Below are 26,677 nucleotides of genomic sequence, written 5' to 3'. Positions count from 1 at the left end.
AGAAATCGCAATAAGCTTATTTTGATTGGTTTGCGCAAAAGTTAATCACGCCTACTAACTACGGGAAAGATTTAAGTCATTTTTATTGTTTTTTTTTTTTACTATTAATAGTGGCAATCTGCGATTTTTTGCGGGACTGCGACATTGCGGCAGACAGATCGGACCCCTGACTGATATTTTTAACACTTTTGGGGGGACCAGTGACATTACTACAGTAATCAGTGCTAAAAATATGCACTGTTACTGTAATAATTACACTGGCAGGGAAGGATTTAACATTATGAGTGATCAACGGGTTAAATGTCTAGAGGAGTGATTCTAACTGTGGGTGGGGGGGGCTTCTGAAATGACCATAGAGCCATGTGATCCTATATAGAAGGATAACATGGGCTGTATGATCATTGCAGGGAGAAGAACGGTCAGCTGTGTTTACAACAACAACTGACCGTTCTTCTCTCTCAGCAGGGAACGATCGCGGGTGTTAGGCGGCAATCAAAGCCGCCTGACACACGCATCAGCTTCCCTGCTGACAGACGGGGGTGGAAGCGCGCCGCCGCTTGCCCCCTAGCCTCCTGAGAGTGAGCAACTTATACCTACGTCGCTTTGCCCAAGAGCGGCTGCCTGATGCAGTATATCTGCAGTGGGCGGTCATAAAGTGGTTAATAAGGCCTTGCTAGGTTATCGCCTTTAAAAAAAAAAAAAAAAAAAAAAAAAAAAAAAAAGGAGGGGGGGGGGGCACCCTAGTGATCTTTGATCTCTTCTATGTTGTTTGGGTAGATCATAAACCTTACCAAAAGTTGTCTACTCAGCTTTACCCTATTATCGCACAAAGATCATCATACCGTTCTATCTTCCTAAACAAGTCACTCCTGGTGTTAACAGGGAGTTTCTGTATTGCATTAACTGAGGAGGTTATATGAGCCTCTTCTCATGGAAATACAATTTGTGATAACAATAACACACACACACACCCATTATATATATATATATTAAACAAGCAAAAAATTGGGGGAGCAAACCCTGAACATGTATATCTAAAGCCGATGCAGCTATGGACCAAGCAACATGTATATTAAAAAAGAATAGCGCAACCATGCAAAAGAAATGACTATTAAATATGGAGACAATCCATAAATAAAAATGGGGATTTGGCCATATGGTGGGACTAAATCCCCATTTTTATTTATGGATTGTCTCCATATTTAATAGTCATTTCTTTTGCATGGTTGCGCTATTCTTTTTTAATATATATATATATATATATATATATATATATATATATATATATATAAACAATAATAATAATACCCATGCATCCCTGTGTAAAAGCCCTAAGTAAGTAAGTTCTGAGTCAAAGCTTATACAGGGCTAAGGATCCTCCCACACGACAATGCTCAGGCAACATACTTGGCAACTGGGTGGATGGGGCTACTCAGTGTGCCGTAAAGTGGGTGTTGCCAAATAGAACTTAAAATTGGAAAGAGGCCCAAAGAATAGGTTCAGAGTGTACAGTCTACACACCATTCCAGGGACAAATGATAGTGCACCTTGTTCCCAACTATCTATCATTCCAGTGACACCAACAGTGCACCTGGCTGAAATCTACCTACCTCACACCATTTTGGTGACACTACTAGCGTATCTGGCTGCCAACAGGTAAGCTACCCATCTCCCTGAGTCCTTTGCAGGCCAGGCCCACCACTTGTCCATATAACTACCCCCCGGACTACAGACATGAACCTTTGAGAAGCTCTTCCACCTTGCTGCTGATGGTGCGATCACACTCACCTTGATCAGGAAAGGGCGCTAGTTGCTACACTCCAGAGCATTCGGATTTCCTGCACCTTGTTCGTTAGTGCTCCCCACAGAACCTCTTCCTTCCCTCTTCCACTGCAGGCTGCCAGCGAGTGCAGAATGTGCAACTCACAAGAATATCTTCACACATGCTGCACGTTTTTAAATACTGCAGGTCAGCCTGTAAATTGCCCATTCTACAAATGTAGAAATGCCAAATATTCATTCCCACCTATCCTGTTTTTGACAGTTTCATATTTCCATTTTCATATTTCCATTATTAATATTACAGGTACTTACAGAACTCTGACAATTTAAGCAGCGCTTTACATATACAGTATATTGTACATTTACATCAGTCCCTGCCCTCAAGGAGCTGACAATCTAAGGTCCCTAATTTAAATTAATACATGTTCTTAGGCCAATTTAGATAGAAGCCATTTACCAGCATGTCTTTGGAGTGTTTGACCTGAAAAAAAAGAATCCATCATGGTGTACTACATCAGCACATACTGTATGGCAGGATAGTGTCAGAATTACCTGGCTTTCCAGGGTCTCCAGCTTTCTTTTCCGAGCATGAAGAGCCTTGCTGGGAAATGCCCAAAAGTAATTTGAAGTCCCAATGCGCTCAGAATCTACCATGGCATCGTCCACTAGGCTTTGTAGGATGTCTTTCACGGACATGGATGCTAGGGAAAAAAAAAAAAAAAAATGGATTTTCTTAACATCAAATCCTTTTCTCTGCTGTTCATTGACGGACACAGCTCCATATCTTCTTGACCCTTGGGGTTTATGCTGCCCCCTACAGGAGTAGGACAATAGGTGGAAAAAAGTTTGACTATGCCTATACGGCAGTCCCAGGGGGTGTAATCCCACTTCCTGCTATAGGACTTCAGTTTTGTAACAAACAGTGTCAGGAGAACATAAAACCAAACTCAATAGAGGGGGCGGGTGCTGTGTCCGTCAATAAACATTAGAGAAAATAATTTTACGGTAAGAAAAAAATCCAGTTTTCGATTTCGTTCATTGACCGACACAGCTCCAGATCTTCTTGACACATGGGACGTCCCAAAGCAGTGTCAACATGAGGGGTGGGAAGAACACAGCAAGAAAACACACTTCCCAAAGGCTAAACATAGCCAACCAGGTAAAACAGGAGCTTAACCAGGAACAACTGAAACTCACCTGACAGAAAAAACACCCTCAAAGAGGACTAATCCTCTCCAACAGCGGCCTGCAAAACCTTGCGGCCAAAAGAAGCATCCGCAGATGCCAACGCATCCAACCTATAAAATTTTGTGAAAGTGTGCACGGACAACCAGGGGCCGCCTTGCAAACCTGCACTAGCGACGCCTGATGACAGAAGGCCCAAGAAGCACTAAGCACCCACGTAGAATGTGCCTGAACAGGGAAAGGAGGATCCTGACACCTAATGGAATAGGCCTGCACCACCGTCTGTCTGATCCATCTGTAAGGACAAAAAGAGAATCCAATGTCGGAACGACTCAGTCACCGCCAGGTACACCCTGATTGCCTTACATTCTTTGGATGTGGTTTGGGCAATCTCTTTAGGATGCTTAGACTTAGGACACAAGGAAGACGACACAAGGTCTTCATTTAAATGGAAACCAGAGACGACTTTAGGAAGGAACGACTGGCAGGGACGAAGCACCACTTTGTCCCTGTGAACCACCAGATGGGGTGAACGACAAGACAACACAGCCAACTCCGAAACCCTGCACGCAGAAGTAATAGCCACCAAGAAGGCTACCTTCTGAGTAAGCAGAGAAACCTCACAAATATTTTCAAAAGGCGGTTTCTGAAGAACTGACAGCACCAAATTGATGTCCCACGGAGGTAACGTAGATCTCACCGGGGGAGCCAGGTGGCAGACCCCATGAACAAAGGTGTGAACCAAAGAATTTGTGGGTGTGAACAGGCGCTGAAAGAAAATCACCAGGGCCGAAATCTTCAAAACACGAGACACCGAAAAGGAACGAGTGGAGACCCCCCCGGAGACTCACAGCAAGCAATGTACGCCTTCCAGACTCGATGATAAATCTTCCTAGAAGTAGATTTTCTCGTTTACAGCAAAGGAATCACAGATTCAGACACCCTTCTATCCTTCAGCGCTTGGCCAAGCCGTTAAAGCCAGCGACTGTAAAGCAGGATGGAAGATTGGCCCTTGAGCTAAAAGATCTTCTCTGATCGGGAGTCTCCAAGGGACATCGAGGACCAGCCGTACCAGGTCTGCGTACCAAACCCTGTGAGGCAAGTCCGGAGCCGCTAGGATGACCGGAATCCCTTCTGCCTCTATTCTTTGCTGGAGTCTCGGCAGAAGAGTTATTGGAGGAAATGCGTATACCAGACGATACTGGTCCCAAGGGACCACCAGAGCGTCTGTTGCGTCGGCCAGAGGATGCGAGACCTTGCTACGAACCTCTGCACCTTCCTGTTGAGACGAGAGGCCAACAGGTCCACATTGGGAGTCCCCCACCGGAGACACAGTTGATAAAACACCTCCGGGTGGAGAGACCATTCTCCCTGATCCAACATCTGCCGACTGAGGTAGTCCGCCTGGCAATTTTCCAACCCTGGAATATGCACAGCAGAGATGGCTGGAACAAAGAGTTCTGTCAACCTTAGAATGCCGGCTAATTCCCGGGCCGCTAGGGCACTTTTGGTGTCCCCTTGATGATTGACATATGCCACGGCTGTGGCATTGTCCGACTGATGCCATACTGGGCGTCCCTGCAGACGATCCGTCCATTGGGTCAGGCAAAGCCTAATCGCCGAATTACCAGGATATTGATCGGCAGGTTGGACTCCTTCAGAGTCCAAACCCCCTGAGCACAATCCATGCCCAAGACACCTCCCCACCCGGACAGGCTGGCATTCGTGGTGACCACGGTCCAGTACAGGGGGAGAAAGGGTTTTCCCGGTCGAAGCGCCGAAGAGCGGAGCCACCAGATCAGGGATCCCCTCGTACCCCAGCTCAACAGGATCAGATTGTCTAGAGACTGTGGGTTCCATATGGCAAGAATCTCTTTTTGCAGAGCTTTGGTATGGAACTGAGCAAACGGAACCACCACGAAGGTGGAGACCATCAAGCCCAGTACTTGCATACAAGTCCTGAGAGATGACTGCCGGCTGGACAACAGGAGCCATGCTGAGGCAGTGTCCAGTGTCAGGCCCAGATAGTCCAGCTTGGTAGACAGGACAAGAACAGAGTTGTAGAGTTCGCACCGAAATGTCCAGACTGTCTTTTAAGGCATTCAGGGACACTGCTCGCAGAAGGAGATTGTCCAAGTACCCGAGTACCGCAATCCCCTTCTGCCTTAGCAATGCTAACACCGGGGCCAAAACTTTTGTGAACACCCAGAGGAGCTGAGGCGAGACCAAAGGGTAACTCCACGAATTGATAGTGCTCCTCGCCCATGGCAAAGCGAAGGAAATGCTGATGCCCGACATATATTGGGATATGAAAGTAAGCCTCCTAGATATCGATAGAGGCCAGGAAATACCCTTGATGAAGGGATGCCACTACTGTGCGAATGGACTCCATTCAAAATTTCTGAACACGCACAAAGCGATTCAAGGCCTTCGGTCCAGAATTGGACCGACTTTGCTTTCCTTCCTGGGAACAGTAAATAGGTTTGAATAAAACCCCTGAAAGCATTCCGATTCCGGAACCGGTACAATGACCCTCAGTGAAAGCAGGTACCCCGACAGCGTGTTTGGGGGAACCCCACTGACTCGCGACAATGTTGTCGAAATAAGCGGGAAAAGGAAACACCTTTGCCAAGTCCTCCAATTTCAAAGTTTCCCACACCGATACAATCAGCGCATCCACTAGCGCCTTTTCATGTGCAGCTGTAATGGAAGAGGAGTCACCCTCACTATCAGAGCACTCCAGGTGCGTGGATGCAGATCCAGTAGGATGACTCGCGTCCTCGGCGGCCAAATCAACCTCAGAATCCGAGGAGACAGAGGATGCAGGTGAAGGCGGAGGATGCTTTTTCCTCGTCCTATTTTGGAGGGCCATATCTACTTTGAACACCAGTGACTGCAGGACCACCGTCAAAGCAGACAAAGTGGGCTGGGACCCAGAGGGCCCCGCAGCCTCTGAGAGGGGGTCAGGTGGTGACACCTGCTCCAGGGACTCCATGGTTAACCTGGGGACCGCCACCAGGACTATTCCCCCCCCCCGGCCCCTAGCATCCACTCGACACACCCAATCAGAAAAAAACAGTCCTGGCCGCCCCAAGGGGGTAGGGGAGCTAGGCATGGGTGAATGGGGGGTGGTTCGCAGAGGGATCCCAATAGTGAGGGGGAGTGACATGAGGGAAGGAAGGGCACTCAAGGGTCCGATTAACCCAGGGAGGGGCCCACGTCCCAAAAAAAAAAAAAAAACACCAGAAGCGAGGGGGGACACTACTCACCACACCTTGGGACCGGACCGGCACCGCTCCAGGCAGACCATCTCAGCATCTTGGAACGGGTGTGCTTCGAGCCAGAGGCACGCTGCGACTCAGGTCGTAACTAGGTCCGTGACCAGGGCTATGCGTCCTAGCGAGTAGTTTAACTCGCCGGCCAGCCCCCATCCAGGGGGGCTATGTCACGGCCAACCTAGTGCAGAGCTAAGGTCGGGTTGCACTTGCTGGCGAGACTGGGAAGACCGTAGGGATCTAGGATATCCAGTCTGTCACCCAGTCGGGCAGTTGAATGTAGTTCTCACAGAACAGAAAACACTAAAAGAAAAAAAAAATTAATTTAAAAAAAGGAAAAAAAAGCTAGGACCAGAGATCCCAGCAAAGAACTAGGTCCTTACTCCTGACTAGACCTATAGCTGGAAGTGGGAGTATACCCCCTGGGACTGCCCTACAGGCGTAGTCAAATTTTTTTTCTGCCTAGTGTAAACCCCAAGGGTCAAGAAGATCTGGAGCTGTGTCTCTCAATGAACGAAAGAGAAAAATAATTATCCCAACAGAGGAAATACAATAGACTTACAAAATAGCCTGCCATTTCTTTCATTGATTAAGAAGGTGCACATCATTGGGCTACGACAAGATATTCTGGGCAAGTAAAAGTCTTTCTTTACTAAAAACCAAAGAACAACATTGCTAATGTGTTCCGGACTTCATACAGAACTTCAGTTAGCATTCATTAGCCTGTACACCAACAGGCAGCAGAAGCATTAAAGTATAACTAAATGCATTTTTTTGTATTTTTTTTTTTTTAGATAGAGTTGAAAGGGATTGGAAACCCTGCCAGATTTTTATTGCTGTATTAGCCCCATGAGAGAGATTAAAGTGGAACTGCACTGCATCTGAGCACCACAAAGCAAAAATGCTATTTCATTAATTTTTAATATTCAAAGCAAACTCCCTCATCCATCCATCCATCCATGTCTCCATGGCAGTGGCCATCTTGAGTAAGGGCAGATGATGTATCATTTACTTCCTGGAATCCATTTGTCAGTTTTACCAAGTGCTGGGAGTACAGCTATACTACACTACCAATGCCTTGGTAGGATCAATGCTGCTTTCTTCAACAGCAGGCCCTCTGCTGTCCATTGACAGAGGGCTTTGCATTATGTGAATGGGTTTAGATAACATAAAGAACTCTGACAGAGCAAGAGGATAGGTGGTGCACGCAGAGCGGATACAAACGACTCTGCAGCTACAGGTGCAAAGGCCGAAAAGTCCAGCGTCAGAGTGACAAAAGTATTGTGACAACTGTACTCTCAGCATGCACCTCACTGGACGTAACCCATTGTAAAGCTGGCCATACATTAGTAGATTTTTGCAGGAATACGCAAACAAAAATTCTCAGTACATTCAATGGCTTGATGAAGATCATTTGAAAGTACTTCAGAACTTCATTTGCTTTTAACATTCGATTTTGGAATGAATTTTCGCTGTGATCAAAACAAATGTTGAGTCGACTCCACTAATGAAAATCAAACACTCTTAACCACTTTTAGCTCCAGAAAGTTTCACCCCCTTCATGACCAGGCCATTTTTTGCTATTCAGCACTGCGATATTTTAACTGGCAACTGCGCGGTCATGCAATTCTTTACGCAAATTAAAATGTTATTATGTTTTTTCCGTTTTTTTCACGCTAATAGAGCTTTCTTTTGGTGGTATTGGATCATCACTGGGTTTTTTATTTTTCTGGAGAAGCAGTGGAGAATGTTATGCTGCCTGTAACATTGTTCAGCATGACCGGTTTGGTGGTGGGTCAGTTATGGTCTGGGAAGGCATATCCATAGAGGGACGCACAGACCTCTACAGGCTAGACAATGGCACCCAGACTGCCATTAGGTATTCGGATGAACTCCTTGGACCCACTGTCAGACCCTACGCTGGTGCAGTGGATCCTCGGTTCCTATTGGTGCACAACAATGCTCAACCTCATGTGGCAAGAGTATGCAGCCAGTTCCTGGAGGATAAAGGAATTATTGCCATTAAATGGCCCCTACGCTCGCCTGACCTAAATCCAAAAGAACACCTTTGGGACATTATGTTTCAGTCCATCCCGATGCTGCCATATTTCACTGGTCCAGATCTGGGAGGAAATAACCTAGGACACTATCCGTTGTCTCATTAGGAGCATGCTCCGATGTGGTCAGGCATGCATACAAGCACGTGGGGGCCATACAAACTACTGAGTACCATTTTGAGTTGCTGCAAAGAAATGTCAGCAAAATGGACTAGCCTGCTACAACATTTTTTCACAAATTTTTGGGGTGTCTTTGAATTCAGCCCTCTGTAGGTTAATCATTTTCATTTCCATCAAAGGGTGTGGCATCCTTTTTTCCTAACACATTTCCCAGTCCATATTAGTAAAGATATCTAGCATGAGATTTTTCCCCATTGCCATCTTATGTGTTTTCAAAGTGTTTCTTTATTTGTGCAGTGTATTTTAAAACTGATAAATTCTGATGTACTGATGTCCTATGTCATTTCTTGAGGCCCTAAAATATGCAGACGGTACAAATTCCCCCCAAATAACCCCTTTTGGAAAGAAGACAGTCTGAGGCATTTAATAAGAGGCATGGTAAACTTTTTGAGTTCACTGTTTGTAACAATTGTTTTGAAAATGAAGAAACTGAATAATGTACAGTATGACTGATGTGGCAGTGACCAGAGAGACTGAATACGTAAAAAAAAAAAAAAAAAAAAAAAAAGTTAATTATTTTTTATTCTTTTCTTTTACATCTTGTCATCAGAGTATTTCAGTGTCACCATGGTAACACTGTACCACTCTGGAGGAGTGATCAGGGATTTTTTTTTTTTTTACATTTCGTTTGTTGTTAAAATAAAGATCATTGTAACAGCAAAGTTTTCAACTGTCATGAATGGGTTAACCAGTGGTGCGCTGCATGCTCCTAAACCAGGTGTTATAGTACATATCACATATAACATAGTACACAGGTACGTGATTGTGCCTGCATGTGTCGACCTGCCACAGTATATGTATTGTGTGACAGGCCTGCAAGTGGTTAAAGCAAAAAAACAAATGCATGCTTTCAAACAAAATTCTACTATGGTATTTATGGTTTAATGGCTTTAGCCAACACATTTTAGGGAAGTTGCTGAATTCTTGAAGTACAGTTCTAACAAAATCCTAATCTCAAAAGCGTTCTTTAACCTTAAAAATCATAAGCAATGTAATTTGCACTTTTTTAAACAGGTTTAATAAGTAGATCAGAAAGAAAAGGAAAGTGGACACTTCAAATCCATGTTAAGGAAATGTTGCCAGTAACATCAAACTTGCATGTAAAGAAATGGTAAAATTATTCCAAGTTTATGCTTCACAGACATTTCTGTATATTATTTCCAATTACCGACAGCAGCAGTCGGATTATTCTCGGTTTGTTCTTCCTTCATTCTCACTGTATATCACTGGCCACCTTCCACAGACCCATATGGCTGCAGTAACTGGACTGTGCTCAAAAGGGTAGACCTAACACCTCTAATATAATAGAACAATGGATCCAACCCTTATCCCTCCCAACCCGAACATGCATAGCAACAGCAGCCCACGCCATTATCCTCCCTTACGTCTTCTTCAGAGGTATACAGCACTTGTAAAAGGGTTACTTGCTGCCTTCTGATCTAGGGAGGGAGACTACAGTACTGGCTGATGGGCTTGTGTTGTGAACAACAGTGCACTGGAGATCTTCACTATTATTCCCAAAATTTCAAGTCCACAATCCAATCCAGCAGCTAGTACTACAGTTTCTCACAGACAACTTCACCCAGACCGGTCCCCCTACCATTGCAGGTAGAGGGACTACAGAACAAGTTTCTAGCTTGTGTTTTGGGCTAGTGTTTTAGTGAAAGGCAGCACTTGTCTCAGCATGCAGTAATTCACAATGTAAGCCAACAGCTAGTACTGTAGTCTCTTTCCCTGGAATAACAGGCAGGCAAGTCTTGGATTAGAGGAAACATGAAGAAGGCAGGAGGTAGAACAAAAGAGGCACAGAGCTGCAGATGTTATGCCCCACTCCTCTGTCTGCGCTATCCATCATTGTGCCCTCAGCTATGTGTGCCTGCTAGTCACCTATTCATCTCTTTGATAGCAGCGTGGTTAGACAGCGGTGGAGGAAGTGGGGCAAGCTAGATCAGCAAAAAAGTCACAGAACAGAAAGGGACCAAAAGCTCCAATGCACAAGGTGCCCTAGACTAGATGCCACAAGAATTTAAAAACTGTAATAATAATTCTTTAAGGGCCCATTTACAATGTTGTGTTTAAACGCTAAGGTGGAAGGGTCCAACATCCCCATACTAAAAATGGTGCATGTTCCCATCTCAAAAGCTGCATTAAAGCACAATTTAAAAAAAAAAAAAAAACAAACATGTTACATGTCTTGTTTTTCTTTCTTTTTGTGCAGGGATCTACAACTGTCTAAAGAAAGGGCCAGTTTACTGCCCTTTAGGCATTAGGAAGGCCGAACTGTGCCCAGTGGAGTAAACAATGCCCGATCTTTGATATTAGGGGGAGAAATAGTTGGTGTCAGTGGGAGGAACAGTGCCACATTTTTGTTGTCAGTGCAAGGAATAGTGCCCCGTTGTTGGTGTCAGTGGAAGGAATAGTGCCCCATTGTGTGAACGTGGGTAGGAGATATTCACCTCCTATCTCTGAAGGCATCCAATCGGAGGAAACGCGTCAGCAAGGAGGCGTGCGGTCACTACGTTGCTCGGAGTCCCGCTGCAGCCGGACACGAGCATTACAGAAATTTCCTCACTGCTCGTATATAGTGTTTCACGCGATATCATACCATCTACATGTAAGTGCATTTTTATCTTTAATAAATGCTTTTAAAAGGGTAATGCACCATCGGTCATTATTACTTTACATGCTCATGTTGGAGAGGATGATATAAGCCCTGCTGAACCCTGGGAATTGACCGCATCTATTCGTATGGAGAGAGGCAGTTTGATCATCCCTATGATTTTGCAGAGTGCTGTTTAAATACCATTCTGGTAAGAGGCCATCTTGGTTTTTGCACGCACGGCGAAGAGCACTATTTCTTTTGTGTGGTCACAAGAAATTGGTTGTTTGGAACATCATATATTTTGCACTTACTTTATATCCGTCCGGTAAGGAGGAATTTCACCAGGTGGAGGGATTTCAAAATCACCATTTGAACCCATCACCGTTTTGTCATCTTTATTTTGTATCACCAGAATTTACAATCGGAAGAGTTTCATTACTTTGAATTTGGGACTTTATGATTACATTTGTTTTGGTCACATTGATTTATGTACATTGATTTGTTCATATTTATTGGATTTAGCGGACCACCCACATTCACACATTCACACATTCTATTCATTCTTTCTGGTAGCAGCTTAATCACAGACCAGCGCACTTTTCTTTTTATACAAATAGTGCCCCATTGTTGGTGTCAGTGGAAGGAATAGTACCCCATTGTTGGTGTCAGTGTCAGGAATAATGCCTCAAGGGCCAGAAAAAAGTAAACAAGGGGGCTTAGTTTGGAGACTGCAGTTTTAGTGGATTGGAAGGTTGGTAGAATTTAAAGTGGTTTTACACATGCATGCAAACATTTATTAAATTGCAGCTTACCATTTCTTAGATGTGATGACTGCATTGATTTCCTTTTTTAGGCTTTCTTAAGGGCCCACTTACAATTTTGCATTTTAAACACCAAGATGGAAGGGTGAACATCCCCATAATAAAAAAAAGTGCATGTTCCCATCTCAAAAGCTGCATTGAAGCACATTAAAAAAAAAAAAACATTTGGGTCCACTAATACTGACCCTGAACCTACCGGTTAATAAATTACCTTGCAAGACGCTGAAAGAATATATAAAGTATGGTAGAGAACCAAACATAATTTTGCACTTCAGAGAATGGTGACTTCCAGCTTACCAGAACAAGGCTCCATATTAACCTTAGTAGCTGATACCCTACAAAGTACAAATATCCTCCGAAGCGAATGAAGCAAGTGGTTTCGTTTTAGTGCCAATTTTGCCACTTAGGATACGTTATTATGAGGCTTGGTTTTATTTGTTTGTGTTTATTTAAAAGTATATGTGCCAAGCCTAGGTATGCCCAATAGGCTCTATTTTTGTATCTTAACCGGTTGCCGACCGCCGCACGACTATATACTGCGGCGGTCAGCCCCGGCCAGGCAGAGTGACGTATCGGTACGTCACTCGCCTGTCACTGACTTGCGAGCCTATCGCGGGCGGGCGCGCGCCCGCCGAGGCGCGCGCCCGCCGCGGCTCGTTCACAGGCAAGTCAGTGCGTGTGACCGGCGGACTCGATGTCCGCCAGTCACACTGCGATCGCTCCTGTGAAGGGAGAAAGACAGAGCGGCTTGTGTAAACAAGCTGCCTGTCAGTTCTCCCTGTGTAAAAGTGAAGATCTGTCCGTTCTACTATGTAGAACGGTTGATCTTTGCTTTTACACCAATAGGAATGTCCCTACACAGTTAGAATCACGCCCCTAGGACACACTTAACCCCTCCCTGTCCAATAAAGTTAACCCCTTCCCTGCCAGTGTCATTTTTGCAGTAACAGTGCATATGTATAGCACTGATTACTGCAGTAATGTCACTGGTAACCCCAAAAGTGTCAAAAATGTCAGTCAAGGGTCCGATCTGTCCGCCGCAATGTCGCAGTACCGAAAAAAAAAATCGCAGATCGCCGCCATTACGCGTTAAAAAAAAAAACACCAAAAATGACAAAAATCTTTCCCTTTGTTAGTAAACGCGATAACTTTTGCACAAACCAATCAAAATACGCTTTTTGCTATTTTTTTTACCAAACATAGGTAGCATAAAACAAATTGGCCGAAAAAAAATTTGATTTTTACTTTTTTTTTTGGGGAATTTCATATAAAAAAATGTGAAAAATATTGTTATTTTTGCAAAATTTACGCTCTTTTTTTGTTTATAGCGCGTGATCAAAAAATCGCACAGGTGATCAAATACCACCAAAAGAAAGCTCTGTTTGTGGGAAAAAAAGGACGTCAAATTCGTTTAGGTACAGCGTCGCACGACCGCGCAATTGTCCGTTAAAGTCACGCAGTAAAAAAATCGCAAAAAAACCCCTGGTCCTTTAGCAGCCAAATCCTCCGGGGCTTAAGTGGTTAAAATCAAAATTTAGAAAAAAAAAAAAACATGTAACAAGTCTGTTTTTACTTCTTTTAGTGCTGGGGTCTGGAAATTTTCTAAAGAAAGGGTCAGTTCACTTTCCTTTAGGCATTAGAGGGGCCAAACTGTGCCCAGTGGGAGTAAACAATGCCAGATCTTTGGTATGAAGGGGAGAAATAGTTGGGTTTAAGTGGGAGGAACAGTGTCCCATTGTTGGTGTCAGTGGAAGGAACAGTGCCCCAATGTTGGGGTCAGTGGAAGGAATGGTGCCCCGTTGTTGGGGTCAGTGGAAGGAATGGTGCCCCGTTGTTGGGGTCAGTGGAAGGAATGGTGCCCCGTTGTTGGGGTCAGTGGAAGGAATGGTGCCCCGTTGTTCGGGTCAGTGGAAGGAATGGTGCCCCGTTGTTCGGGTCAGTGGAAGGAATGGTGCCCCGTTGTTGGGGTCAGTGGCAGGAATAATGCCTCAAGGGCAGGAAAAAGGTAAGCAAAGGGTCTTACTTTGGAGACTGCAGTTTTAGTGGATTGGAAGGTCGATAGAATTAAAAGTGGTATTACACATACATGCAAATATTTATTTAATCGCAGCTTACCATTTCTTAGATGTGATGACTGTGTTAATTTTCTTTTTTAGGCTATGTTCATCTGGTTATCTGACCAAAGGTTTCACATTTGCTCCTTCATCCAGAGTGGGGGAACTGTAATACAGCAGGTGTGCTACTGGCCAGATCACCAGGAGAAAAAAAAGCTTGAAAAGAAAAAAAAAAAAGAAAGCTAATGCAGCCACCACATCTAATGATTGGCAAATTGCAATATAATACATTTTTGGTTTTGGGTTTATTGCCACCCTAATGGTTCAGATTCCAGAATTGTGCTTGAATCCAGTTCAGATTAAAAATTACACAAAGCATGCATCAACGTGTCAAAATCCACGTCAACCCATGTTACACATGAGAACAAACCTGCCCAACACTACAAAAAACATTTTTATGCACATGCCTAGATCTAAATAAACCAAGTGTTTTCCTAACCCTCCTTCAAATATAATCTAGAAACCTAAAACATTTGCTGATGTCTTGCAAACTACTCACATTACAATACTAAAGAAAAATAAAACTTACTAATCCCTTTCTCTTTTGGGGCAATTTTCTCCAGGTCCTTCAGTTGGAATACATCTTTCTATTAGCAAAAAATAACATAGATTTCAATGATTAGATAGCAGCCTAGCCTCCCCAACTTAGCTTACAAGAAGATAATATGCAGAGAGAATTAAAAAAAAAAAAAAAAAAAACACCAACAACGACAAAAAAAAAAAAAAAAAGGAGATTTAACACATATTTATAACACACGGCAAATGTAAAATCAACATGTAGTCTTCGCCCCCTGTTCACATAGGGGGCGACGCTACTTCGCACCGCGACCTCCGAGGTCGTGTTGCGAGCAGCGCGCCGCGATCTCGGAGCGGCCGCCACAGACTTCATAATATTGAAGTCTATGGCGGTCGCCTCCTGGTCGTCCCAAAGAAGCTCCGGACCCTTTTTCTAGGTCGGAGCGACTTGTGTCGCTCCTATTAGAAGGGGTCCGCAGCTTCCCTATGGGAGGCGACCTGCGGCGACCTGTGAGGCGACCAGGTCGCCTCACAGGTCGCCCTAGTGTGAACCGGGACTTCATGTTTTTGTGTGGTGCGTTGTAGCATGAGTTTTTATGGTAATGCACACCTCTATTAAATCACACAATAACAGGTGTAAAATGTGTTTATTGTTTTACACTCACAAACATGACACACTTGAAGGAACACATAGGGGAAAAAATATATACTGTACTTCTTAGACAAGCTAACTCTGCTTCCTCTTTATCTTCTAATCCGACTGCCTGTTTACATAGGTCTTTCTTTTTTTTTTTTTTTTTTTATAATAAAACGATCTGCTTGTTTGGATAACTCTGTAATGACATAACACCCTGATGCTACTGTTAGTCAAAAACCCTAGACAACCTTAAATAAAGCAAGAAGAAAGTACCCCGCTTACACAAGAAAAATGTGGTTTGCCAATAATGTACAAAGTTTTTAGCTACAGAATACATGGTACATTAATACATTTTCACCAGTAACACACCAAAATGGTCTGTGCCTAATGGTACAATCGAAATAGTTTAAAATTGCATGGCATTTATATTTTTTTAATCAATTACAGGGTTTTTGAAATATACTGAACATATATGACACTTTGCATGGTCATCTTCCCAGTTACAAGAACTCCGATGAGACTGGTAAATGTTTGCCACTCTTATGTAAAACACATTATCAACAATCAAAAAAAAGAGGATATTAATCTAATATTAATATTAAAAGAGAAGTCAGGATTTAAAAAAAAAAAAAAAAAAAGAAGAAGAATACTCAGCTAGGTGGATGCAGCATCGATCTGATGCTGCATTTGTTACCCGCCAGTTCTGTAGTGAATACTTAGAGATCAAAACGTAACTGATCGTTCAGTTCTCCCCCTCCGCTCAAAGCAGAGAACCATGACTGTCAGTCTGCGGCTCTCTGCTCTCCCCTCCAGCCCTCATTGGAGCGCTGGGCTGTGGAGGGGGCAGGAGGGGCTAGCTCAGGTTCCTAGTGGATGGCTAAGAGGCCAAGCCTGGTGCCAATCCAGGCTTCTGGGCAGCAATCATATGGTTGGGATCTTTTCAGAGCCTGGACCAGCTCTGTGACGACCAGGTAAACAGGAGTTCAACCAAAACAACTGGAGCTCACCTGAAAAAAAACAATACACCCTCAAAAGAGAACCAGGCCTACAAAACCTTGCAGCCAAAGGAAGCATCAGCAGATGCCAACACATCCAATTTATATTTATGTGAAAGTGTGCACTGACGACTAGGTGGCCGCCTTGCAAACCTGTGTCACTGACCCCTGATGATGGAAAGGCCCAGGAGTGTGCCTTGACAGGGAATGGATGAACCTGACCCTTGATGGAATAGGCCTGAATCACCTTCTGTCTGATCCATCTGCAAATGGTTGCAGCAGAAGCAGACAACCTTTTCCGAGGCCCATCCGTAAGCACAAATAGCGAGTCTGATTTCCTAAGACTCCGTAGCTGCCAGGTACACCCTAATCGCCCGGGCTACATCCAAGGCATGCAAAGCAATTTCCTTCGGATGTATTGGCCTGAGACACAAGGAAGGCAACACAATGTCTTCATCCAAAGGAAAACTAGAGACAACCTTTGGAAGGAACAACGGACAAAGATGGAGAACCACCTTATCTATGTGAACCACCAAGTAAAGTGAATGACAGGATAACGCCTTGTCATAACGCCCATAATTCCAACACCCTGCGCACATAGGTGAAAGCCACCAAGAAGGCCACCTTCTGGGACAGCGTAAGCAGGAGGATCTCCCGAATATTCTCAAAAGGAGGCTTCTGGAGGACTGTGAGTACTAAATTGAGGTCCCAAGGCGGCAACGGAGACCGCACTGGAGGGGCCAAGTGCCTAACCCCCTGAAGAAAAGGTACACACCAGGGAGTATGTGGCCAGTGCCCTTAAAAGAAGACCGCTAAGGCCGACACCTGACCCTTGATCATACTCAAGGCCAGTTTCTGCTCAACATCGACCCCCCCCCAGGATGAGAGCTAGGATGAGACTCACACAATGCAACGTACGCCTTCCACATATGATGGTAGATCTTCCTAGAAGTAGATTTCCTAGCTTTTAACAGTGTTGGAATGTTGGAATTACCGACTCAAGACAAACCTCTCTCCATCAGCACCTGGCATTCAACAGTCGAGCTGTCAAAGCCAGCGACTGTAAAGCGGGATGGAGGATTAGCCCTTGGCACAGCAAATCCTCCCTGAGAGAAAGCTTCCAAGAAATGTTGGCAACCAGCCGTACCATTTCGGCGTACCAAGCCCAGCAAGGCCAGTCCGGAGCCACTTAGATGACCAGAATCCCTTCTGCCTCAAACCTGTATAGAAGTCTTGGCAGAAGCTGGGGAGGGGGGGGGGGGGGGGAGGCGTAAAACAGACGATACTGACCCCACGGGGCAACCAATGCATCTGTGGCATCCGCCAGAGGATCCTGGGACCGAGCCACAAACCTTTGCACCTCTCTGTTGAGCCGAGACGCCAACAGATCCACCTCAGGGATGCCCCACCGGAAACACAACTGCTGAAACCCCTCCGGATGAAGGGACCAATCTCCTTGGTCCAACGCCTGATGACTGAGGTAATCTGCCTGCTAATTTTCCACCCCGGGAATGTGTACGGAGGAGAGGGCTTTTTGGAGGGTAGCTCCAAACAGAACCGTTCTGCCCACCTTAGAATGCTGGCTACCTCCAGAGCCACTAGGACACTTTTTGTGCCTCCCTGGTGATCGACACCAGGCCGTGGCATTGTCAGATTGAATGCGCACTGGACATCCCTGAAGACAATCCGTCCAATGGTCCAGGCACAGTCTGATCGCTCAAGAGTTCCAAGACATTGATCAGTAGTCTGGACTCTTCTAGTGTCCAGAGCCCCTGAGCAGAATTTTTGCTAAGGATGTCTTGTCCCACTTGGCCAGAATCCCCCTTTGCAGGGACCTCGTATGGAACTGTGCAAACGGAACCGCCTCGAAGGTAGACACCATCAGGCCCAGCACCCACATGCCAGTCCGCAGGGATGACCATCTGCTGGACAGCAGGAGACGAATTGCAGCCTGCAATATCTGGAGCTTGTCCAGAGGAAGGAGCACTCTGGCCAAGGCAGAGTCCAGAGTCAGACCCAGATAGTCCCGCCTTGTTGACGGAACCAGAGCAGACTTCTGAAAATTCAGAATCCAGCCAAACTCCCTCAGAGTTCCTATGGTGATTTCCAGGTTGCCCACCAGAGCAGTAGAAGAGTCTGCTTGGAGGTCATTCAAGTAGCCCAGTACCCCCGATCCCCCGTTGGCGTAACAAAGCTAGGACCAGGGCTAACACTTTTGTGAAGACCCAAGGAACAGAGGCGAGACCAAAGGGTAAAAACGCCACAAACTGATAATGCTCCTCTCCCATGGCAAAGCTGAGGAAGCGCTGGTGCCTGGCACATATTGGAATGCGAAGGTAAGCATCCTTGATGTCGATAGAGGCAAGAAAATTCCCCTGATGCAGGGATGCCACCACCGTGCGAATGGACTCCATTCTGAACTTCAGCACCAGCACAAAGCAGTTCATGGCCTTGAGGTTCAGGATTGGGCGCACCTTGCCTTCCTTCCTGAGTAAAAGTAAAAAGTAAAAACCCTGAAAAACGTTCCGAAGTCGGAACCGGGACAATCACCCCTTGAAGTAAAAGGTCTTGTACTGCCCCAAACAGACCCTGTAAGCGCTCTGGGGACATGCACAAGTTGGAAGGAAAGAACCTTGCCAGGGGACAAGAGCGAACATCGATCTTGTAGCCAGACCAAATTACTTTGTGGACCCACTTCTCGTCTCAGGGAAGTCCACGGGTCCGGAAACCAGCGAAGACGTCACCCTACCCCCGATACGGGTGAGGCACACTTTCATGTTGAAGAAGCCTTGTCCGTGGGTCTGGAGAAGCCTGCTCTCAGCTTGCCAGACCAGATTAGTTTGGATCCTCCAGGAGGCCATGAAAGGCTTCAAGCTCTTGTCAGTCGACCCTGAGGGGCTAAAAAACTTCTTATGAGCCAAGAAGGAGGGCCCACATCTACGATGAGGGTCCTTGCCGTTAGTAGCCTGCGGAAGAAAGGTACTCTTTCCCCCTGTGAGTCCTTTAAGGATGTCATCCAAGGTAGCTCCAAACAGTCGATCTCCTTAAAAAGGGGAGATCAGTCAAGGCCTTTTTAGAAATCTGGTCCGCAGACCAGCATTTGAGCCAAAAGACACGCCGAAGGACCACTTCCGAAACCGAGAGCCGAGGCACTAGGGGAGCCGCATCCAAAGAGGCATCACAGATAAACTGCAGCCCCTGGACCAGCTGGTCCGCTAGCTGAGCAAAGGGAGGGGGGTGCTGTTCTCCTTCCAGGTCAAGGCGTAAAAGCTTAGCCCACTCAGTCAAAGTTTGCAACACCAGGGCAATGGTGAATACTGACCTCAGTGCTGAACCACCCAGAGTGTACATATTGCGGGCCACAGCCTCTTCCTTCTTGTAAGCCGGATCCTTAAAGGTCTTAATAAGGGACTCCTCATAGGTGTATCTCCTAGCAAATTGCTTAGGAACCCCAAGGGGACACTTTGGCCGTCCCCACTCTTTAGTGACAATTGTGTCAAAAATAAGCGGGGGAAAGGAAACACCTTTGCTGCTCTGGATAGCTTGTGATTGCCAAAAGGGACCTGCGCCGCCGTCGCAGCTGCATCCTCCATCTTTAAGATCCCACGCACAGATACAATCAGTGCTTCTACCAACACCTTTTCATGCGCGGTTGCAGATGTGGAGGAATCGTCCTCACTATCTGAGGACTCCGGGCGCGTGGTCGCAGACCCAACAGGGTGACCCATGTCCGCCCAATCAGATTCAGGATCTGATGAGACAGATGAGGAAGGCGGGGGGTGCTTTTTGCTAGCCCGTCACCCTAAAGTCACCTCCACCCGGGACACATAGGACTCATGGACCGCCGTCAGTGCATCGATGGATGGTTGGGACCCGGAGGGCCCCGCAGCCTCAGAGAGGGGATCAGGTGGGGGGAGATGTGCTCTAAAGACTCCATGAGTCACCAGGGGGACCCCACAAAAAGTTTAAAACATTGCAAAGGGGCAACCCCCACCACGCTGGTAGCACCACCCGGTCACCAGGCACAAAGCACCAAGCGATCCTCAGCAGAGGGGGGAGAGGACCCCACCAGACTCACCACCCAGTAGAAACAGGCACCTGCAGCCACCAGGAAAATCTGCACTCTACAGGCGGCAATGAGAAAGTGAAAAGATACAGGAGTAAGCATGATGGCCCCCTCCCATGAAAGGTACCACAAAGAGCTAATGTGGTGGAACCCGTGGACGCAATGGTACCCTATAGGTCCAAACCCATGAATGTATAATCTGTAGATAATATTAAGCTGTGCCACTAGAGGGCACCAAAGATAAATGTGTCGTGATTGTAGCTGATGCTCTTGTTGATGCTGATAATGGCAATGTTGCTTCCTGTTTCATTCCTGCTGTTTTTTGTTTGAATACATGATTATGTATCGTACATGCTTGCTTGCCCTTCTTTCCCTTCCCTTCTTGTTAACCTGTTTGTTTGAAAAAATGCAATAAAAACCATTTGAAAGAGAAAGATACAGGAGTAAGCGGTCAGGATGAGAGGGGCTCCCACCGCCGAAATCGTCGTCCACAGGACTCCACGGTCATGGCCTCTGCTATGTTCAATGGCAAACCACTGCAAAATGGCTGCCGATCTACACAAACATGGCTGCCGTGCATTGAGCACAAAGGCTACAAGAAAATGGCGGCAACACGAGGCTTCCAGGGACCTAGGAGGGATCCCTAGGCCTCAAGGACAGGCCCGGGCAGAAGCCCCCACCAGGTACAACCCGCCCCCTCACACAGCCCAGCATAGCGGCCTGCCCCCACCCCAGGAGGTGGACCAGACAACTCACACAGCCCCAACATAAGTGGAGGGGGGGTAGGATGGCGGGGCAGATGGAGGGGAACCCGGGGTCTGACCGTCCAAGGAGGGGCCCAAGACCAACGCAAAACCATCCAGGGGGAGGGGGGGGAGACAGCTATTCACCATACCAGGAACCAGGCTCCAGACAGAACCTCCTCTCCATCGAAATTGGGTGGCTGTCAGCCAGGAGGAACGCTGCGAATCGGGCCAAGACCCAGTCGTATGCGACCTCGCGAGGTGTTTTACTCACAAGCCAGCCCCGTCCGGTGGGGCTAGATTGCGGCTGACCTAGTGCAGAGCTGAAGTCTGCACGTGCTCGCTGGCCATACTGGGGTGACTACTGGATCTAGATTATCCAGCCCGTCAAACAGTCCGATAGTTGATTGTAGATCTCACAGGAGAAGAACAGAGGAAAAATTTCTATCTAAAAAGAAAAAATTGCCAGGACTAGAGATCCCAGCAAGGAACTAGGTCCTTACTCCTGACTAGGCAGAAAAAAAAAACTGAGTACCTATAGCAGAGAGAGGGAGTATACCCCCTGGGACTGCCCATAGACATAGCCAAACTTTTTCTGCCTAGTGTCCTACTCCTGTAGAAAGCAGTATAACCCAATGGCTAAAAAGAACAGGAGCTGTGTCTGTCAATGAAAGAAAGCGAAATATAATAAAACTAATGTCACTGTAAAATTATAAACTTAGCCTACCTTAAAAGTTAACTTCAGCAACCCCCACAAGTCTGTGACAGGAGTCTATCATGAAAGCAGAACCAGTGGAACTACAGGCTGACTCGCTCGACTAGTTTCAGGTCTTGCTGGCTGGTTGAGAAAGTTACACCACTGGGAGGGGGGTAAGGAAGGCATATGACTGGGATCAGCACATTGTTCTGTGTTCTCGGTTCTGATCCCAAAAGACCCTCCTCTCTCATCTCTCATCTGTTCTACATGGTGCCTGGATGAACTGAAGAGGAGGGCCAGCTGGGATAAGCGAAGTACACTCCTGGCACTCGCACAAGAGCCTGAACCCGCCGAGCTATCCTGCAGCTGTCATAGGTGGCAGGGGCAGTCCCCTCCAAGCGGCCACACATAAACAAAGGGCGTGCTGCGGGGCAGGGAATGCCTTTGCCAGCTAGGATTAGCTATGGTCATCTCTAATATGCTGCGGTTTTTGTTTCTTTTCATTCAGCTGTCAGTGAGGAAGCCTGCTGACAGCTGATGACACATTTGTTGTTAAGGACGCAGCGACCAGCTTTCTGGTCCACTCCCTAACAACCAGCTAATCACTGGTTGTTAAGGATGCTGGTGGCCTCCGCATCAAAATAAACTCTGCTAAATTCTGGACACCAGTGTTTTGCAGAGTTTAGAAGACTTTAGTAGCATTAAAGTGGAGTTCCACCCATTTTTGGAACTTTAGATCTTTGTAATCCCCTTTAAAATGGCTTTTACCAATGGAAACTTTTTTTTTTTTTTTTTGCTAGTAAATACCTTAATTTTGGCTTTATTCCTCCTCTCCTCACTTCCTGGTCCGATCGGCGATGACATCATTCGGCGATCCGCAGTGTCTGCTGGGATGTATTCTACTTGCAGTAGCTGTATCTGTACTGAGCCGTGCCTGCCCCGCCTCCGCCCCGCCTCCTCTCATTGAATTGCATTGTATGAATGTATTAAGGCTGTTCTCTGCCCAGCCTCCGCCCCGCCTCCTCTCATTGAATTGCATTGTATGAATGTATTAAGGCTGTTCTCTGCCCAGCCTCCGCCCCGCCTCCTCTCATTGAGTTGTATTGAGAGGAGGCGGGGCGGAGGCTGGGCAGAGAACAGCCTTAATACATTCATACAATGCAATTCAATGAGAGGAGGCGGGGCGGAGGCTGGGCAGAGAACGGCCTTAATACATTCATACAATGCAATTCAATGAGAGGAGGCGGGGCGGAGGCGGGGCAGGCACGGCTCAGTACAGATACAGCTACTGCAAGTAGAATACATCCCAGCAGACACTGCGGATCGCCGAATGACGTCATCGCCGATCGGACCAGGAAGTGAGGAGAGGAGGAATAAAGCCAAAATTAAGGTATTTACTAGCAAAAAAAAAAAAAAAAGTTTCCATTGGTAAAAGCCATTTTAAAGGGGATTACAAAGATCTATGTATTCCAACCTATTAAAAATGGGTGGAACTCCGCTTTAAGGAGCTGTCAGCGTTTTTTCCGGCAAAACACTGCTGCTCCAGAATGTGCCGGCCCTGAGTTTTTTTTACAGCTTCTAAACACCTATGCCACTAATAGCTCCTAAAAGCCTATGTGTTCATGGGCACAAAGAATAACATGAAGAGGCGTTTTTAAGCTGTAAAGAAAAAAAAAAAAAAAAAAAAAAGTCTGACACTGGTAAATCCGCAGTAAAACCACCCTGTGTGCACGAGGCCTTACACTGATAAAACCATGTCTGTAAACATTGTCAGCCTCCTATCATGTTTATAAGCCATGACAATAAATAGAATAAAAACACATACCGTTTCAAAAAATATTTCCATCATCTTCGCTCTTTTTTCCTCAACGCTAAGACCACGCTTCTTAGACTAAAGAAAATTGAAGTTAGTATTTTTTTTTATGAAACAACTAAATAAAGTCTACCCAAATAAATATTTCCAGGTCAGGACATTATTGAGGGTATATTTATAAAATGTTTCACACAATTGTCACCCAGGGTTCACACAATTGGCCAGTTATATTCAAATAGAAAAATATGAATCCTGGGTAAAAGTTGTGTGACTCTTGTGGAAAAACTGGATTTTTGTAAGAACTTACCATAAAATCATTTTCTCTGAAGTTTAAATCGACAGATGCACCTGCATCTTCATTACTATTAGGGTTATGCTCCTCCCATCAGGAATAGGCACTAGGCAGGCAAAAAGCTTAACCACACCTATGGGGGCTGTCCCCGCAGGCATAACCCCTCACACTCTGCTATCATTAAACAGTTTAGTTGCAAGCACTGTTTAGAAGACAAAAAAACCCATACATGCAGAAGAAGAGGGGCGGGTGCTGCGTCTGTCGATGAACTTCAGATAAAAAAAATTTACGGTAAGTTCTTACAAAAATCCAGTTTTCTCTATCGTCATCAACAGACGCAGCTCCATCTTCATTACCAGTAGGGATGTCCTAAAGCAGTACATTTAAGAGGGGTGGGAAGACAATGCAAAAAACTAACCCAAGTCCCCCAAAGGCTAAACGTAGCCAATCAGGTAACATGGAGCTCAACCAGGAACAACCGGAGCTCTCCCAGAACAAAATTACACCCTCAAAAAAACGTTGCAACCAAAAGAAGCATCTCCGCGGATGCCAACACGTCTACTTTATAGAATTTTGTAAACGTATGTACAGATGACCAATTTGCCGCCTTGCACACTTGCAGCACCGACACCTGATGGCGAAAAGCCCAAGAGGAACTAAGCGCTCTCGTAGAATGTGCCTTCACCGGGAAAGGAGGAACCTGACCTTTCAGTGAATAAGCCTGTACCACCGTCTGCCTGATCCACCTGGAAATGGTGCAGCAGACGCAGCCAATCCCTTACGAGTTCCATCAGAAAGGAAAAAAAAAGTCTGATTTCTTTAAAAGATTTGGTTGCCTCCAAATAAACCTTGACTGCCCGAATCACATCCAAAGAATGCAAAGCATATTCCTTAGGATGCGTGGGCTTAGGACAGAGTGAAGGCAACACAATGTCTTCAATCAAATGAAAATCAGAAACCGGGGCGTGTCCTGGACATGGCGGAGTGAAGACGTGCTCTGAGTGAGCTCCGGCCATCACCCTCGATTACAGCACAATTACCTTCATCCACGACTGGCATGAACTCTGGCCGCCGCAGACGATCCCGGAAACCCCTGCGATCATCCCTGAGGTCTGATCTGCACCGGTTCTTAACGAAGACGAGATCGGCCTCAGCCCGCGCTCCCGCGGCCGGCCCGAGTGCGGCTCTCTCCCCCTCCACTATCATGGCGCAAGCACCGCCATCGCCTACTGCCTCGGTTCAGTTGGAACCGTGGACGCTGTCGGGCACTCCTCTCCCTCTCGGTTCCCCGCTGGGACGTCCGAGGGAGACACCGGAGCCTGGGATGGACGCGGACCTGCGGGCCCTGATCCGGGCCTTGCCGACCAACCAAGACATGGAGGCTATGGTACAGCGCGTAGAAGAGGCCCACAAGAAGGACTACCAGGCTGTTCGGGCAGACCTTCAGCAGTTGTCTGACTGAGTAACAGAGGGTGAGTCCTCGTTCACTGCCCTCGAAGCCCAGGTATCGCAACTGGAACAGAGCCACTCGCTGCAATCCCAATATGTAACGGCCCTGCAGTTAAAAATGGAGGAGATGGAGGACCGTAGTAGGCACAACAATCTTCGGTTGCGAGGTCTCCCTGAGGCCACTGATATGGACTCGCTCCGGCCTACCCTGCTATCCATTTGCCACACTCTGGTGCCAGATATCCCCCAAGCCGATTTGGAGTTTGACAGAGTTCACCGAGCCTTGGGCCCGCGCTCTATGGACGTTGCTAGACCCCGTGACGTCATATGCAGACTCCACCATTACTCGCATAAGGAATCGATCCTCAGACAAGCCTGGGAGACTGGGGACATAGACTTTGATGGCGCCAAACTTAGAATCCTTCCGGATCTGTCGCGAGCTACCCTGCAGCGCAGAGCACTGCTACGTCCTCTCCTGGATAAGATCCGCCACAAGGGCTGCACCTATCGGTGGGGATTCCCCATCTCCCTCACGGTCCGAAGAGGCTCGACATCCTTCACTGTGTCCCACCCGGAGGATCTTCCAGCTCTTTTTACCTTTCTGGATGTGGAGCCCATCAACGTACCGAACTGGCTCCAGCACCTGCCGAATCCACCTCGCCGGTTCCCGGGCTCCTTTAACCGTGGCAGAGGCCTATCGCCCCGTACCCCTAGAAGCCGGAGGAGGCTGGTTCCTGCTACACCACAGGCGGTAAGAGAGGACTGAGCTGTCTACCCATCTCTGCTTCCATCTTCTGACTATTGCCACACCGCCCTAGTTGTTTGCTCTGCCTGAGCCACACGGATAATGAGACATTAGTTTGCCCTTGCTTCCCCGGTTCATGGCCACCCACCTGCCCCCCCTCCTCTTTGACGACCTCTCCTTTTTTGGTGACTTCCGAACACGGAGTGCCTCTCCCCCACTGTCGCCTTTGGCTCCGGAGTTCCTTTTGCCCCGACCCCCCCTTTCGGGATGCCCCTTGCACCCGGCTCGGGGTGTCCGTGGCGCATGTAGGTGCTTCCTGGAATAGGCCAGGCAACCTTTACACTTCCTCCTGGACTGATCCGCCCGTCACTGTTTGCTGCCTCCTCACTGCTTGACGTTGCTGGAACTTTGGGAACTGAATACCCTGAACTCTGCTGTGGAACACCAGACTCTCCTTCACTCTGGTTCGAGATGGACAGACGTCTGCCACCCGTTACCAGGACTCCTCACTAGCTGTCCCTGCCGACTGTACATTGCACTGGTATCCATGTCTTTATTTACTCATGCTCAACAGCTGGCGGCTGAGGGTGACACAATGTGAGATAGGTTTTGGGTGTCAGGGGGTGGGGGGCGTTCACAGGAGACACCAGGTTTGCGGACAGGACCTCCGCCTGTGACCCTGGGGGGGGGGGGGGAACGGGGTCGTCT

General features: G+C 46.8%; 1 protein-coding gene across 1 annotated transcript in view; it reads right to left on the bottom strand.

Moving 5' to 3' along the window:
- MND1 (meiotic nuclear divisions 1) overlaps nucleotides 1–26,677 on the bottom strand; it is a 283,900-nt gene that overhangs the window by 223,813 nt on the left and 33,410 nt on the right. The window contains exons 2-4 of the mRNA XM_082257369.1: nucleotides 23,496–23,561; nucleotides 14,546–14,603; nucleotides 2,335–2,483 (exon numbers count right to left, since the gene is read on the bottom strand). Of these exons, the coding sequence (XP_082113495.1) occupies nucleotides 2,335–2,483; nucleotides 14,546–14,603; nucleotides 23,496–23,561 (273 nt within the window). The remainder of the gene's footprint in view (nucleotides 1–2,334; nucleotides 2,484–14,545; nucleotides 14,604–23,495; nucleotides 23,562–26,677) is intronic.

The sequence above is a fragment of the Pelophylax lessonae genome, assembly GCF_965119305.1.
Source record: "Pelophylax lessonae genome assembly, chromosome: 1".
NCBI lineage: Eukaryota > Metazoa > Chordata > Amphibia > Anura > Ranidae > Pelophylax > Pelophylax lessonae.
The sequence above is the reverse complement of the archived record's forward strand: the minus strand, read 5'-3'. Positions and strand labels throughout refer to the sequence as shown.